The sequence below is a fragment of the Apium graveolens genome, chromosome 4 (assembly GCF_009905375.1).
Source record: "Apium graveolens cultivar Ventura chromosome 4, ASM990537v1, whole genome shotgun sequence".
NCBI classification, from domain to species: domain Eukaryota; kingdom Viridiplantae; phylum Streptophyta; class Magnoliopsida; order Apiales; family Apiaceae; genus Apium; species Apium graveolens.
In genome coordinates this window covers 303,926,297-303,942,972 of record NC_133650.1, presented here as the reverse complement: position 1 = coordinate 303,942,972, position 16,676 = coordinate 303,926,297, and the positions used below count along the sequence as shown (strand labels likewise).

Genomic DNA, 16,676 nt, shown 5'->3' with positions numbered 1-16,676 from the left:
TAGACCTAAAGTCATTATATTTCTATACGAGAATTAATATACATTGATTCCATTAAAATTTATCCTTGACCGGGTAATGATAAAAGTGGACATTGGGTATATTATGAATCGTATGAGAAATATGAATGATCTAGATGGGATTTAACCCTCCTATTTTAGGAGTGATATTATTGGCCTCTTGTGTGAGCTAGACTACGAAATACGTGGCCACGCTCAAATGTTGATTTGATATGATAGTTTACCAATTGATCAAGGAAACTTGGATTAAACTATGATGAGGATGACACATTACATGCCTCTAGTTTAATCTATAATATTTGGTTAAAGGGATTATATTACATTGTACATTATTCTCAAAAGGTTTAATCGATCACCGATTCAATTATTATTACTTGGGTAGCAATGATGTATTACTAGATGCCGCTCATTGTTTACGATTTAAATTAGATTTAAATTTCATTTCCAATGTAATAATAACCTATAGGGTCACACACTAAGAATGCTTGAAGAATTATTTAATTTAAATTCAGTTTAAATTATATTAAAGTAATTTGAATTATTTATAATATTAATTAAGTATGACTTAATTAATTAGATAAATATTGATATTCGAATTTACTAATATTAATTATGAAATTTATTTGTTAAATAATTAAGTGAGACTTAATTATAATATAAATAGGAATTTTGAATTAATAATAACTCCTAATTAATTACGAGTTATAATTCATTTTTCTACTCTCTATATAACATCTCTTGTGTGGCTGATTTTTGTGTGAAAAAGACTTTACTAAAACTGTAGCCACCAAGAAAGAAGATAGAGAGAGCAAGAAGAAATGAGTTTGTGCTAATATACATTCAATCCTTGCGTTCAAGCATTCGTGTGGATACCGATAGAGCGTAGATCGCGAGAGGGGGATGCGTGGTGATTGAACAAGCTCTGGATCTCCATTAGTCAACCAATTGGTAAAGCTTCTTAAGGTAAACAATCTGATTTATGGATTAAATATATGTTTTTTGCATGGATCCTGCGGTGGGTTTCGAAAATTCTGATTTTTTTTACGTTTTTAATTACTGTTTCCGTTGCATTTATGTTCTCGAAACCCAACACCCTGTTAACCTGGCAATAGGTTGGAAAAGGGGAGTCAAAGACGCTCAAGGCGTATGGCCGGATGTGGTTGATCCAAGCCTTCTATCTTGCCCCTGACAGCTGCCTGTTATGGATCTATCTGAGCAATCTTTCGGATCTGTGCCCTCGACTCCTCGCATGAGGCCCCAGTCGAGCTCCAGTCACTCGGGTTCCGGTTCCGGCTCTAAAGGCAAAGCCCCTTCGGGTAGCCCCAAGTCCAGGGCAACCCTTCGAGGGAAGATGAGGGAGCCGATTCTAGGGAGCAGTGGTTCTTCTTCTGAGGAAGGCTCGGATGGCGAGGGGGAGGACTCTTCTGATGAGTGAATAATGTGGCCTTGCATGGCCTTGATTGCCGTATGTGACTTTTATTTTCAGAACTTATTAATTTAAACCTTATTGGTCTGTAACCTATTGGTCCTTCGGGACTTTAACTTATGATCCTTGGGGTCTTTTATCTATGCACTATATTTAATTTCATTTCATACTTGTCTTTTATTTTCAGCATTTGGTCCTTCGGGACTTGCATTCTTAGATGATCGTACTTAAATAAATTGGTAGATAAGATGATAGAAATCAACTTGCATAAATAGATAATATCTCTAAGAAATGGGTTCAACCCTTACATAAGATGGTTTCGTCGACCTTATTCATAAACTTAATACTAAGTACTAGGAACATGCAATGAATGTCATAAACATATAAACCTTCAGGTTTGAAGCATGCCAAGTGCGAGGCACTTCATCACCATTCAGGGTCTCTAACTTGTAGGATCCTCATCCCAGTGTTTTCCTGACCTTATAAGGTCCTTCCCAATTGGGGGCTAGTTGTCCTCTCTCCCCTACTCTTGATGCCTCAATCTTCCTCAGAACCAAATCTCCCTATTGAAAGAACCTTTCTTTAACCCGTCTATTGTAATAGAGGGAGGCTCTTCATTGATGCTCTGCATTACGGGTGTTGGCCTCATCCCTGACCTCGTCAATGAGATCGAGAGCGAGCCTCATGCCTTCTTCGTTTATCTCTGGCTCATAAGCTTCGATCCTAGGGGATCCATGAGTGATTTCAAGGGGCACCACTGTCTCGGCTCCGTAAGCCAGCATGAATGGGGTCGCTTCAGTTGTCACTTTGCAGGTGGTTTGATATGCCCATAGCATGATTCTGTTAGAAACTTCCTCTATTTAGCAATACAGGATGCCCTCGCTTGCCCGTTTGCATGAGGATGTGCAACAGAGGTGAAGCAGAGTTCTATATTGTTAGCGTCGCAGTACTTTATGAACTCTGCATTATCAAATTATTTCCCATTATCCGCGGCAAGGATGGGTGTGCTTCCATATCGGCATATCACATTCTCCCAGAAGAATTGGGTAATTTGCTTGGTGGTTATCTTGGCTAGTGCCTTAGCCTCAATCCACTTTGTAAAGTAGTCTATGGCTACCACAATGAATTTCCTCTGTCCCGATGCTATAGGAATTGGTCCAAGTATGTCCATTCCCCACATTACAAAAGGGATGGGTGTGCTGATTGACGTAAGCCTCTCTGGGGGCTGTCGTACTATCGGAGCGTGCCTCTGGCATCTGTGACATCTCTTCACATAAGCCTTTGCATTGGCTAGCATAGTTGTCCAGTAGAACCCCAGCCGAGTTATCTTGTGAGCGAGGGCCCTGCCCCCCAAGTGTTGTCCATAAATCCCTTCATGGGCTTCTTTGAGTGCCTCCTCTGCTTCAAGAGGTCTTAAGCACTTCAAGTACGGGATAACAAAGGACCTTTTATAAATAAGGCCTTCAATCAATGAGTATCTTAATGCTCTAACCGACAGCTTGCGTGCCTCCTGGGCATCATCGGGGAGCCACCCAGTTTCTAAGTGGGTCTTGATCGAGTCTATCCAACAGCTTTCCACACTAACTGTAACTATCAGATTTATGACATGAATAGTAGGGGTCTTCAAGACCCAGAAGTAAATACTTCTCGGATAGTTCTCGATTTCAGATGAGGCGAACTGAGATAAGGCATCCGCCGTAGTGTTCTCCTCTCTCGGAATGTGTTCTGCGTACCATTCATCGAACTAAGTCAGTATTCTCTTTACGACTCTCAGGTACTTGACTATAATATCATCTGTGGCCTCAAACTCCCCATTAACTTGAGCAACTACAAGTCTTGAGTCTCCGCAGATCTTCAAGTTTTTGGCCCTCACGGCTCTAGCCAAGCCTATGCCATCTATCAATGCTTCATCTGCTTCGTTGTTCGTAGTTGGGAAATACAACTTCAAAGCATATTCAATCATAAACCCATCAGGGCTTTGCAAGACTAGGCATGCACCACTAGATTTTGTTTTTGACGCTCCGTCAAAATGGAGAACCCAATACTCCTTCAAGGTTGTTTCTTCATCCTTCTCCTTCTCTCCTCCTTTTGGGGTTACTATCTTTTGCCCCCGACTTCTTGGTCGTTAATGGTGCATTCCACCACGAAGTCTGCTAATGCATGAGCCTTGATGGTCATTCGAGGCTTGTATTTGATATCAAATTCTCCTATCTCAATCGCCCACTTGATGAGCCTTCCACTGGCCTTCGGGCTATGAAGAATGTTCCTCAAAGGTTGGTTCGTTAAGACTTTGATCTTGTGAGCCTAGAAGTATGGTCTCAACTTCCTCGAGGCTGTGATGATAGAAAGTGCAAACTTTTCCGTGGTGGATTAATTTAATTCTGCTCCATGGAACACCTTGCTTACATAGTATACAGGCTTCTGGAGCTTCCGCTCTTCCTTCACTAGGACTGCACTAACGGCTTGTTCAAATACCGCGAAGTATAAATAAAGAGTGTGTTGGATTTTAATCGCAGCGGAGGCATGGTAAAACACTTTTACACACACATAAAATCCAAATATAAGCATATAAATCGTGGTAAAAACGTAGGGATCGATTACTAACCTTTAATATGCGATCCAAGAGCATCGATCGGAGATCCTTAGCAACTGCTCCTCAAACGTGTAGCACTCCACCGGTATCCACCAAGAAAACGACGTTAAGGAGGAGGAGGAGGTGGAGAGAATTAAGTTTTATAAAATTTTGGGGTTTCGGGTTAGAATAAAAATAGGGTTTATAATAGTATATTTATAGGCAAAATTTTCAGCTGAAATTTTCCCATAAAATATTATTATTATTAACCCGTTTATTATTCTCATTAATAATTAAAACACCTTTTAATTATTAATCCTTTTTCTAAACACTTTAGAAATAATTCTCTCTCTTGATTTAATTTCCAAAAATTAAATTCTTAATTAATAATATTAAGAACTTTTCTTAATTAATTTATAATCAATTAAATCTCATTTAATCAATTATTAAATTTGCCAATTAATTATTTATTTCATAAATAAATAATTATTAGCCATTATTAATTAATTCCTCCACCATTAAATCATTTTCTTTCTATGGTGTGACCCTGTAGGTTCAATATTAAGCCGGTAGTAGAAATAAATAATAATAAAACTATTTTATCATTATTTATATAAATTCTGTAATTTATTAAATATGATTAATTAATTTATCACATTTATTCTACATCGTGAGGGATATTTCTCAGCATATCGCGACTATCCGGATAATATGACTTCACTGCTTAGAATACCAAGAACCTATTCAGTGAATAGTTACCGTACAATAAATTCCTTCTACCCTACAATGTCCCGATTAAATACAAGGCATGGATCTCGTGTCAAGCCTATCTAATTTAATCACTTGCTTACCATTTACTATGCTCAGTTCTATATAAATTAGAAACTCCTTTCTAATTTCATTCACTCTGGCCAGAGATTCCTGAACTAGCATAAGTGGATCAGCCTTGAACATTCGCTTCCTTCACTGGAAGGGGTAGATCCTTTATTGATCATACACTATCTTCGTGTACAAATTCCTATACCTAGTAGAGCCCTAATAATTTTTCGTGGAGACTAAGAACTAAACCAAAGCATAGTTCAGTGTACACAAGATGACTATGATGACCTCAAGTCTAAGGATACTTGTACAACTATCACTATGTGAACAACTGCTGACACGTGAATGAACTCCATCAGTTGTTCAGTTGTGCGAGTCATGTTCAGTGAACTTATTCTATAATAAGCACCTACATACTAGCTATAGTGTCACCACACAAATGTCTATGAGAACAGACATCCTTCATAATGAAGCAAGCATAGTATGTACCGATCTTTGCGGATTATTAATTACCAGTTAGTAATCCTATGATCAGGAACTATTTAAGTTTAGAGTTATCATCTTTTAGGTCTCACTATTATGATCTCATCATAATCCATAAAAAGTTTTACTCTAAACTATGGTATATCTTATTTAAACACTTAAATAGATAGAGCCCGTAATAAAAACAAAACAAGTCTTTTATTAATATCAATGAAATCAAAACAGATTACACAGGAAGTTATTCCTAAATCCTAATACATGATTGGACTTAGGACATATTCCTTTCAATCTCCCACTTGTACTAAAGCCAATCACTCTGGTATCTAATACCCATCTTGTCTTTATGATGATCAAAGTGACTTTCAGAAAGTAGCTTTGTGAGTGGGTCTGCTATGTTGTTATGTGTGTCAACTCTATTTCAATACAATATAAGAAATGTTACCGCGCTCCCACTAACCCTTTTGTAGACACATGGTTCATCTACGTTTTTGATAAAATCAAACTCTTTGATTGTCTTATCAAAACGAATGTTCCATCTTTCGAGAAGCTTGCTTTAAACCACATATGGTTCGCAGCAGCTTACACACTAGGTTTTCATTTCCCTTGGAAAGAAAACCATCTGGCTATTTGCCAGATCTCATAGTCGTAGTAAGCAGCATTCGCAAGCAAAATTCGAACTGATTATAACAGGGCTACAGGTAAAAGGTTTCATCAAAGTCAATCCATTGCCTTTGTTTGAATTCTTTTGCCACAAGCCTGGCCTTAAAGGTTTCCACCTGGCCATCTGCTATAATCTATCTTTTGTATACCGTATACATAGATTCCATTCTGGATTTCATGGCACTATGCCATTTCTCTGAGTCAACACTACTCATAGCCTCATTATAGGTCACAGGATCGTCATCATCAATGATCGACAACTCATTGTCATTCTCAATGACAAGGCCATATTACCTCTCAGGTTGGCGAGACACTCTCCCTGACCTACGAATGGGCTATTCCACAGAAGGTTGTTCAGTCAGAACAGGTGTTTCCACTTGATCCGTAGTAGTTTGTGCTTCTTGAACTTCATCAAGTTCAATTTTGCTCCCACTATTTCCTTCAAGGATAAACTCCTTTTCCAAGAAGGTAGCATGTCTGGAGACAAACACCCGATGATCGGTGTAAAAGTAATACCCTAAAGTCTCTTTAGGATATCCCACAAAACTACATTTTACGGATCGATATTCCAGCTTATCTGGGTCAACTTTCTTGACATAAGCTGGACATCCCCAAATCTTAACGTGTTTAAGACTCGGTTTCCTTTCTTTCCATATCTCATACGGAGTTTGAGGAACAGATTTGGAAGGCACCTTATTCAGTAAGTATGCTGAGGTTTCCAATGCACAACCCCATAGGAATACTGGAAGATTTGCATAGCTCATCATGGACCGAACTATGTCTAACAAAGTTCGATTTCTCCTTTCAGATACCAATCTGGAGGAGTCCACTGGGAGACTATACCATTTACTTTGAGATAATCTAGAAACACTCCATTAAAGTATTCACTACCTCGATCTGATCGAAGAGTTATAATACTATGTTTGGTTGTTTCTCCACTTCATACTTATACTCTTTGAACTTTTCAAAGCCTTCAGACTTGTGTTTCATCAAACACATATCTGAATCTAGATCTATTATCCATGAAAGTAATGAAGTATGAAAATCCACCCATGGCTTGCTTATACATTGGTCCACATATATCTGTGTGTACCATTCCTAGCAAATTTGCAGTCCTTTTTCCATGTCTACTAAATGGAGACTGCAGTGCCACAATAAAGTGAGATTTTCATCATCCCTTTTCTTTTATTAGTTTGTTCAATCTGAAGTAAATTATGTCACATATATACAGACCATTATTTAAAGCACCACGTCCATAAAGAATATTATCTCTAAGAATAGAACATTCATTATTCTCAATAATAAATGAAAATCCAGCCAAGTCTAACATTGGAATAATATTCCTCACAATCGAGGGAACAAAATAACAATTATTTAAAACAATAGTCTTGCCCGTAGGCATATGTAAATGAAATGATTCTACATTTACAGCAGCAACTCTTGCTCCATTTCCCATCAGTAGAATCACCTTCTCTTCCTTAAGAGTCCTACTTCTCCTTAGTCCCTGCAACGAATTGCAGATGTCAGAACCATAGGAGGTATCTAATACCCAAGTAGAAATTTGATTTAATGACATATTCACTTCTATCATGAACATACCTGAATCAGAAGCGGTAGTCTCACTACCCTTCTTCTTCTTCTTCTTCTTCAATTTTGCAAGGTAAACCTTGCAGTTCCTCTTCCAGTGCCCCACCTTGTTACAGTGAAAGCAAACAACTTTGCTCTTGAGGTCTTCAACTTTTGGTGGAATCGGCTTTTCTTCACCTACTTTCTTCTTCTTGGAAGAGTTCCTCTTCCTTTTCTTAGGATTGGAACCTTCACCAATTAGAAGAACAGAACTCTTCTTAGGGGGAAAATTCGATTCCGCAGTCTTCAACATGTTGTGGAGTTCAGGCAGGCTGACATCCAATTTATTCATGTGAAAGTTCACAACAAACTGCGAGAACGAACTCGGAAGTGATTGCAAGACCAAGTATTGGCTCAGCTCCCCATCCATGGCAAAACCAAGTTGTCCAAGACGTTCAATCAAATTGATCATCTTAAGTACATGGTCATTCACAGATGATCCCTCAGACATCCTACAACCGAACAGCTCCTTCGATATCTCATATCGAGCTGTCCTCCCTTCCACATCATACAACTCTTGTAGATGTATGAGGATAGTGTGAGCATCCATATGCTCATGTTGCTTCTGTAGCTCAATGTTCATGGAAGCTAACATGATGCATTGAGCAACATTTGCATCATCTATCCACTTACGATACACAACATGTTCATCATTATGCGCATCGCTAGCAAGTTCAGTAGGCTTAGGTGAGTCAATCACGTATTCCAGCTTCTCAATCCTGAGAACAATTCTCAAGTTTCGAAGCCAGTCAGCATAATTAGGACCAGTCAATTTGTGAGCATCCAGTATGCTCCTGAGTGATAGTGCAGAAGACATAATGTATATTGTAAATCTGTAAATGATAAACACATAACAACATTTAGCAAATATTCAATTTCATTTTAAAACACTATATGAATCGGGTCTTTATTCATAAGTGGCTCCCACTAGTTTATCTAATTTATTCAACCCCCTACGTGAAAAATTAAGCATTCATAATGCTAGTGGGAATAGGGATCCTACATTCCATTACACAACCCCGGCTGTGGCACGAACCGCCATGTAATGTTCAATAGGCAGACAACTCTTGTCAATTACATCTAATGTTATTCCTTAATCAAACTTTAGCCTCTTGAATAATTGAGTCATGGCTGTGGCACGACAAACTCAATATTCTAAGTCAAGTCTAACCCAACATTCCGTACAATTGAATCTGTCCACAAAGGCCCACGGCTGTGGCATGTACCGACCTTTAGATTCTTATTCAATGTACACATCTCTATGTAATAGACAAGTATTTCTTATTTCGAAATCAAAGCCCTCGGTTGTAGCACGAACCGACAATGATTCAAAAATAAGAACTACTTTTCTATCATGTTGGAAGGCTATGACTGACACAAGCCCGTTGTGTTATTGGCCAATTACTACTTGATATTATTTAATTTTAGAGGGATTTTATTACGTTACAATCATAATCATATTATAAAGAGATTCTTCCTTTTAAATTAAATATTTCAAATCAATATTCAATAATCAGATGATTCCCAGATCGGGTGGAGCATTGTCAAGAGGCGTCACTTAATAACCCTTTCTTACAGATAGAAATCTGTTGTTGACAGAATCATCATTTCTCTCATATCGAAAATTCATATTCAATTACGTGTTTCATAAACACAAGAATCTCATTATTGTATTCATAATATTATTATTAAGGTTATGAAACAATTTCACTATACTAGGTTGTCTAACAAACGCCTTATGTTCATTTAAGTTCACCTAAATCTATCATCGCATGATAAACTAAGCATATATCACATATATAAACATGAATAAACATCAAGGTAGGCATGTTATATCATCTAGTATATTAGTCTAAGCAATATACATCTGTATGTATCACATGAAGCACTTAAAAGTAATTCAAATGATCAAAAACAGCTTTAAAACACTTCTGTTAGCTATAAACAGTTCGAAACAATTTCATAAAATATCATATAATATACCATTAGAAGCGTCTCGAAAAGATGAATCCAACGACACCAAAATCGCCCAATTCCGAGCTGGCACGCGCCCCCACGCGCCGAAAGAAGATTCCCCACGCGCGGCCACGCGCACACGCGCCTAACAGCGCGTGTCTGATTTTCTTCCACACGCCCCACGCGCCACACGTGCTCCACGCGCCCTAACCCCTATGCTGACGTCAGCATGACGTCATCTGATGACGTCAGCACGTCGTCACCAGCGCGTGTCTTCCACGCGCCGCGCGTGGCACGCCAGCGCGTGAGCCCCACGCGCGCGTGGTCGACGCGCGGTCCTCCGTCCGGTTTTCAGTCAATCGCCGTTTTTTTTTCTTTCTTGGTCACCGTGTCGCCGTACTGTACTCTGTCCCTTTGCTTTGCTTATCTATCTTTCCGTGCAGCAGCATAAACAACCACAAATATATAGCAGATATATATATACAACTGAATATACATATATATATATACTTATTTAATTACGAATTTAATTACAACAACTTCAAAAATTCATAATAAAAAATCTATACATCATAAAATTATGAAAAAAATACCCAGACGATCTACAACACTTGTAGAACCCAGATCAACATTCAAAATTATTCTGAGAAACGATTTCTCATCAGACAAAATTAATCCATGATATAACTTGTAAAAATCATAATTAATTCATACAAGCACATAAAATTCTGAAAATTTTACCACAGATCTATATGCATACAACCTGGCTCTGATACCATTGTTGGAGTTTAATCGCAACGGAGACATGGTAAAACACTTTTACACACATAAAATCCAAATATAGGCATATAAATCGTGGTAAAAACGTAGGGATCGATTACTAACCTTTAATATGCGATCCAAGAGCATCGATCGGAGATCCTTAGCAGCTGCTCCTTAAACGTGAAGCACTCCACCGGTATCCACCAAGAAAACGACGTTAAGGAGGAGGAGGAGGTGGAGAGAATTAGGTTTTATAAAATTTTAGGGTTTCGGGTTAGAATAAAAATAGGGTTTATAATAGTATATTTATAGGCAAAATTTTCAGCTGAAATTTTCCCATAAAATATTATTATTATTAACCCATTTATTATTCTCATTAATAATTAAAACACCTTTTAATTATTAATCCTTTTTCTAAACACTTTATAAATAATTCTCTCTCTTGATTTAATTTCCAAAAATTAAATTCTTAATTAATAATATTAAGAACTTTTCTTAATTAATTTATAATCAATTAAATCTCATTTAATCAATTATTAAATTTGCCAATTAATTATTTATTTCATAAATAAATAATTATTAGCCATTATTAATTAATTCCTCCACCATTAAATCATTTTCTTTCTATGGTGTGACCCTGTAGGTTCAATATTAAGCCGGTAGTAGAAATAAATAATAATAAAACTATTTTATCATTATTTATATAAATTCTCTAATTTATTAAATATGATTAATTAATTTATCACATTTATTCTACATCGTGAGGGATACTTCTCAGCATATCGCGAATATCCGGATAATATGAATTCACTGCTTAGAATACCAAGAACTATTCAGTGAATAGTTACCGTACAATAAACTCCTTCTACCCTACAATGTACCGATTAAATACAAGGCATGGATCTCGTGTCAAGCCTATCTAATTTAATCACTTGCTTACCATTTACTATGCTCAGTTCTATGTAAATTAGAAACTCCTTTCTAATTTCATTCACTCTGGCCAGAGATTCCTGAACTAGCATAAGTGGATCAGCCTTGAACATTCGCTTCCTTCACTGGAAGGGGTAGATCCTTTATTGATCATACACTATCTTCGTGTACAAATTCCTATACCCAGTAGAGCCCTAATAATTGTCCCTGGAGACTAAGAACTAAACCAAAGCATAGTTCAGTGTACACAAGATGACTATGATGATCTCAAGTCTAAGGATACTTGTACAACTATCACTATGTGAACAACTGCTGACACGTGAGTGAACTCCATCAGTTGTTCAGCTGTGCGAGTCATGTTCAGTGAACTTATTCTATAATAAGCACCTACATACTAGCTATAGTGTCACCACACAAATATCTATGAGAACAGACATCCTTCATAATGAAGCAAGCATAGTATGTACCGATCTTTACGGATTATTAATTACCAGTTAGTAATCCTATGATCAGGAACTATATAAGTTTAGAGTTATCATCTTTTAGGTCTCACTATTATGATCTCATCATAATCCATAAAAAGCTTTACTCTAAATTATGGTATATCTTATTTAAACACTTAAATAGATAGAGCCTGTAATAAAAACAAAATAAGTCTTTTATTAATATCAATGAAATCAAAACAGATTACACAGGAAGTTATTCCTAAATCCTAATACATGATTGGACTTAGGACATATTCCTTTCAGAGTGTCCTCCGGACTTGGTTTAGCCAACAACGGGGCTTCAGTTATGTACTTCTTTAGTTTTTCAAAGGCCTCTTAGCTTTTAGTTGTCCATTCAAAGTCCTTCACCTTCTTAAGAGTTTTGAAAAAGGGCAGGCATTTGTCTCCAGACTTGGAGATGAACATTCCTAGAGTTGCGATTCTTCCTGTCAGCTTCTGAATGTCCTTGATGGAGCATGGTGGCTCCATGTCTAGGATTGCTTTGTTCTTATCGGGGTTGGCCTCTATTCCCCTCTTAGTGACCATATGTCCCAAAAAATTTCCAGACCCAACGCCAAAAGCACACTTGGATTGGTTTAACATCATCCTGTGGTGCCTCAGCACTTCAAATGCCTCTCTGAGGTGACTAATATGAGCGGACTTGCTTAGGCTTTTGACTACATGTCATAGACATAGACCTCCATGGTTTTCCCAATTAGACGGGCAAATATCTTGTTTACTAGTCTTTGGTAAGTACCTCCTGCATGTTTAAGTCCAAAAGCCATAACAAGATAACAAAATACACCAAAGTTAGTTATGAAGGATACATTGGGGGTGTCATCCTTATGCATTCTAATCTGATTGTAACCACTGAAGCCATCCATGAAGCTTAGCATCTCATGTCCAGCAGTGGCATCGATCAAGGTATCAATCCTCGGTAGGGGGTAACAGTCCTTGGGACAAGCATCATTCAAGTAAGTGAAGTCAATGCACATCCTCCACTTTCCATTGGCCTTCTTAACTATTACGGGGTTGGACAACCATTTAGGGAATTGCACTTCCTCAATAAATCCAGCTTCTAAAAGCTTCTTGACCTCCTGCTTAATGGATTTCATCCTATCAGGGGCATAAGTTCTCTTCTTTTGCTTTACAGCCTTCCGAGTCGGATCAACGTTCAACCTATGAGTTATAAAGTTTGGGTCAATCCCAGGCATATTAGCTGCTGTCCAAGCAAATGCATCATTGTTTTCTTGGAGGAAAGTTATCATTCGGCCCTTCAAGGGCTTGTCCAGAGATGCCCCGATGTACGTGACCTTCTCCGGGTCTAAGGGATCTAAGGGAATTGGGACCAGGTCCTCGGCTGGCTTCCCTCGTAGTTCGTCATTCTCTCGGACATCCATGTTTTCTATGGTAAGGACCTGCCCCCAGTTCCATCGGGCTTAAGTGCTGCAACATAGCAATTGCGGGCCATTTTCTGATCTCCTCTCGCTTCTCCAACTCCGTTCCTAGTTAGGAACTTTAGTACCATGTGGTAGGTTGAGGGCACAGCCTTAAAAGCATAGATCCCTGTTCTACCCATGATAGCATTGTAGGTAGAGGCTGTCTTGACAACTTGGAAGTTTAACATCTGTGTGGCCTCCCTGGGCTCCTCCCCGATAGTTACGGGAAGTTGTATTGCTCCTTCGACTTTGCATTCCACATGGTTAAACCCGTAGATGGGTGCGTCAGATGGAGTTAGCTGAGAATCATTATAACCCATCCTTATGAATGTATCATGGAACAGAATGTCTACGGAAGCTCTATTGTCCACTAGGACCCTCATAACAGGACAATTTCCAATTATCAGAGTGATAACCAGAGGATCGTCCTGAGGAAATTTCAAACCTTCAAGGTCTGGATCACCAAATTCAAGCGTCATCTCTGACTTAAAATGTTTAGATGGCTCTCTAACTATGCTCATTACTTCCCTTGCATAAGCTTTTCGGGAGTTCTTTGTAGTACCAGCTGCTGTAGGTCCTCCTGAGATCATATTGATTACTGGCCCTCAGGGCTGTGGGTTGCGATCTTTGTCGTTACCTCTTCGATCATCATCTCTTCGGTCATTATCTCTCTTTTGGCCTTCGGCCTCTTCACCCTTGGTGAAACATCCGAACTTTCCCCTTCGGATCAGATACTCATTCTCATCCTTGAGTTACCTACAATCGTCAGTGTCATGACCAACATCTTTGTGAAATCTGCAGAATCGACTCTTGTCTCTTTTCTCGGGGTCTCCCCTTAGTGACTTCGGTCATCTGAAGTCTTTGTCCTTTTCAATTCTATAAGTATTTGGCTCCTTGGAGAATTCAACCTTGCATATTCAGCGAACCTTGGTTGCTAATTCTTCTTAGAAGAGGAGGAGTCAGAGCTTTTACCAATTCGTGAATACTTGTCCTTAGTGTCGTACTCTTGATCCATCTTCCTCTTCTTGTTTCCAGTAGGTTCATTGTTCACAACTGTCTTCTTCATACTCTTCTCCACCTTGATATACTTTTCGGCTCTATCCTGGAGTTGTAACATACTTTTGGGAGGGCGCTTAGCCAGGGACATCTTAAAGAACTCGTCTCTAGTCCCTTGCTGTAGGGATATCATAGCTACCTTATCATCAAGATCAGGGACCTTTAAAGCCTCCTTCATAAATTGATTCAGATATTCTCTCAGGGACTCCTTTGCTCCTTGGACTATGCCCATGAGTGATGCTGAACTCTTCTCGTGCACTCTGCCACTTATGAACTGCTTGATAAAAGCTTGACTCAAGTCTTTAAAGGATCCAATAGAATTTGGAGGTAGACGACTGTACCACCTTTGAGCCATGCCCGACAGGGTTTGAGGGAAGGCTTAACACTTAATAGCGTCGTTCATGGGCTGTAGCAACATGGTGTTAGAGAATGTCCTAACATGATTAGCAGGGTCGCCGGTACCATCGTATATTTTGATGGTGGGCATCTCGAACATTCTTGAGATGTAAGCATCCATTATCTCATCAGTGAATGGTGGGTTTGGATCATTAGGATCTCCTAGGGGCATAAGATCACTTGGATCAGCCCTTGGGGCAACTACCCTTCTTAGTATTGGACCATTCAGGTCTATGATTGGAGGAGGATTTCTCCGTCTTGGAGCGAGTGGGGGTCTTGGGGCCAGATGTGTCTCCAAGTCTCGCTTCAGCCTTTGGATCTCAGCTTCATGAGCCCTGATCCTCTCTTAAACATCTTGGGGATTCATCCCTTGAGTGCTCTTGGAGCGTTGTTTAGCGTCAGCCATTGGCTCTTTGCCAGCACGCCTCCTTCTTGGGGCAACATCATCATCCGATGACTCGGAGTCTCTTTCAGTATAAGGTCCAGAGAATTCTTGATCCTCCGGAATAGGAGTCAAGCCACATATGGTTTGGGGCGTCCGCCCTTGTGCTTCACTCCTATTAGAGTGCCCACTCCCTCCAACTTCGAGGTATAGAGGCATCCCGTAAGGGGGGTTAGTAGTCACAATTGTCGAGTACTCATACCCAAGGGGTTGAGAGTTTACAGGTGCATGTAGTTGCTGAAGTTGGGGATTCGTTGGGATTCTTCCCTTGAGGAGTTGGGGGATTCGTCCCTTGTAGCTGAGCCTCAGTTGCCCCTACCAGGGTTCCTCCTTAGGTGGAGGCATAAGTTGAGTGCGGTGGTATATCCACCACTGATGCGATTGTTTGCGATGGGACAGGAGTGTATGTCCCACTAGTGTTTCTGCTCCGTGTGTTCACCATGGTTGTTGTAAGTTTCCCATAGACGGCGCCAAATATTGTGGAATAATGACCTGAGTACTTTAGTATTTAATGCTAGGGTTGATGAGCTTCGAGCTTTAATGGCTGCTCTTGCATTCGGGACTATCAATCCTTACAAGATGCCTACGTATCTCTGTGTTGTAGAGATTCAAGCCAAAAACGTAGTTCTAGGTTGAGGGGTAGAGCCCTTTATATAGAGGTGAGTCTAGGATTAGATTTTTGTTGGGAGACTTGGTGGACAAGTCTCCAACTTAGATGGTGATTAGGAATACTATTGAGGACGGAGTTCCAAAACCTTCTGTGTAGGACTTTGAGTCCATTAAGAACACATGTCTCTGCTCTTCCAGCCGTATTGGGCCTAGTCCGTGAACAGCTTATGTTCGTGGACCTTGACGACCTCAGCTAGTGGGTCTCGTCTACATGGGTCGTCTTGACTCTGCTATGAGTTCGGATCAGAGAGGTCTGTATTGGACTTTTGGATAAGAAGTCCAAGTGTAGTTAATGCAACATTTAATGTGTCTTTAGGATGTATTTTCCATCCATATCACCCAACTTCCTTTTTATATGGTCCCTTCGTCTCAATAGATTTTTAATATTTGAAATAAAAGTTCAAAGGCTCTAATCGATTGCAGTTTTATAATTTATTTTAAAAAAAATCCTTTTTAATAAAATTTTAAATATTTAATATTTACTCAGAAGAAAAAAGTTTTTAAAATAATTAATGTAATTGTAGTAGATATAATTCTTAAAATACGTGTCGATCACTCTGTTTCAAACATTAACAACTTATTGAGACGGAGGGAGTATATAATAATTTTTAGTATTTATATTTTATATTTATGTATTGAAATTATTTTGTTAAAATTTTATTTATTTTTATTGTAAATTTATAGATTACTATTTATCAAAAATAAAATTATATAAATATCAAAATATCTTAAATAATATATATTAATATAGGACACTTACCTACTCATCATAAACAGACGACTCTATTTTTCATTTTCAAGATGTTAAAATAACTAATATAACTTCTTTCCTATTTAATATTAAAATTATACCTTTTATGTTTTGATATTCTACTTTTAATTGACCCTAATTGACCCATACAATCAATTAATTTTTTTAACATGCAATTTAATTTTG

At 38.6% G+C, this 16,676-nt stretch overlaps 1 protein-coding gene across 1 annotated transcript; it reads right to left on the bottom strand.

Annotated features, from left to right (window-relative positions):
• Positions 1-14,110: 14,110 nt before the first annotated feature.
• On the bottom strand, positions 14,111-14,587 carry LOC141719996 (uncharacterized). Its single transcript, XM_074522358.1, has one exon. It carries the CDS (start codon positions 14,585-14,587, stop codon positions 14,111-14,113), a length of 477 nt encoding a protein of 158 aa, XP_074378459.1.
• Positions 14,588-16,676: the final 2,089 nt, after the last annotated feature.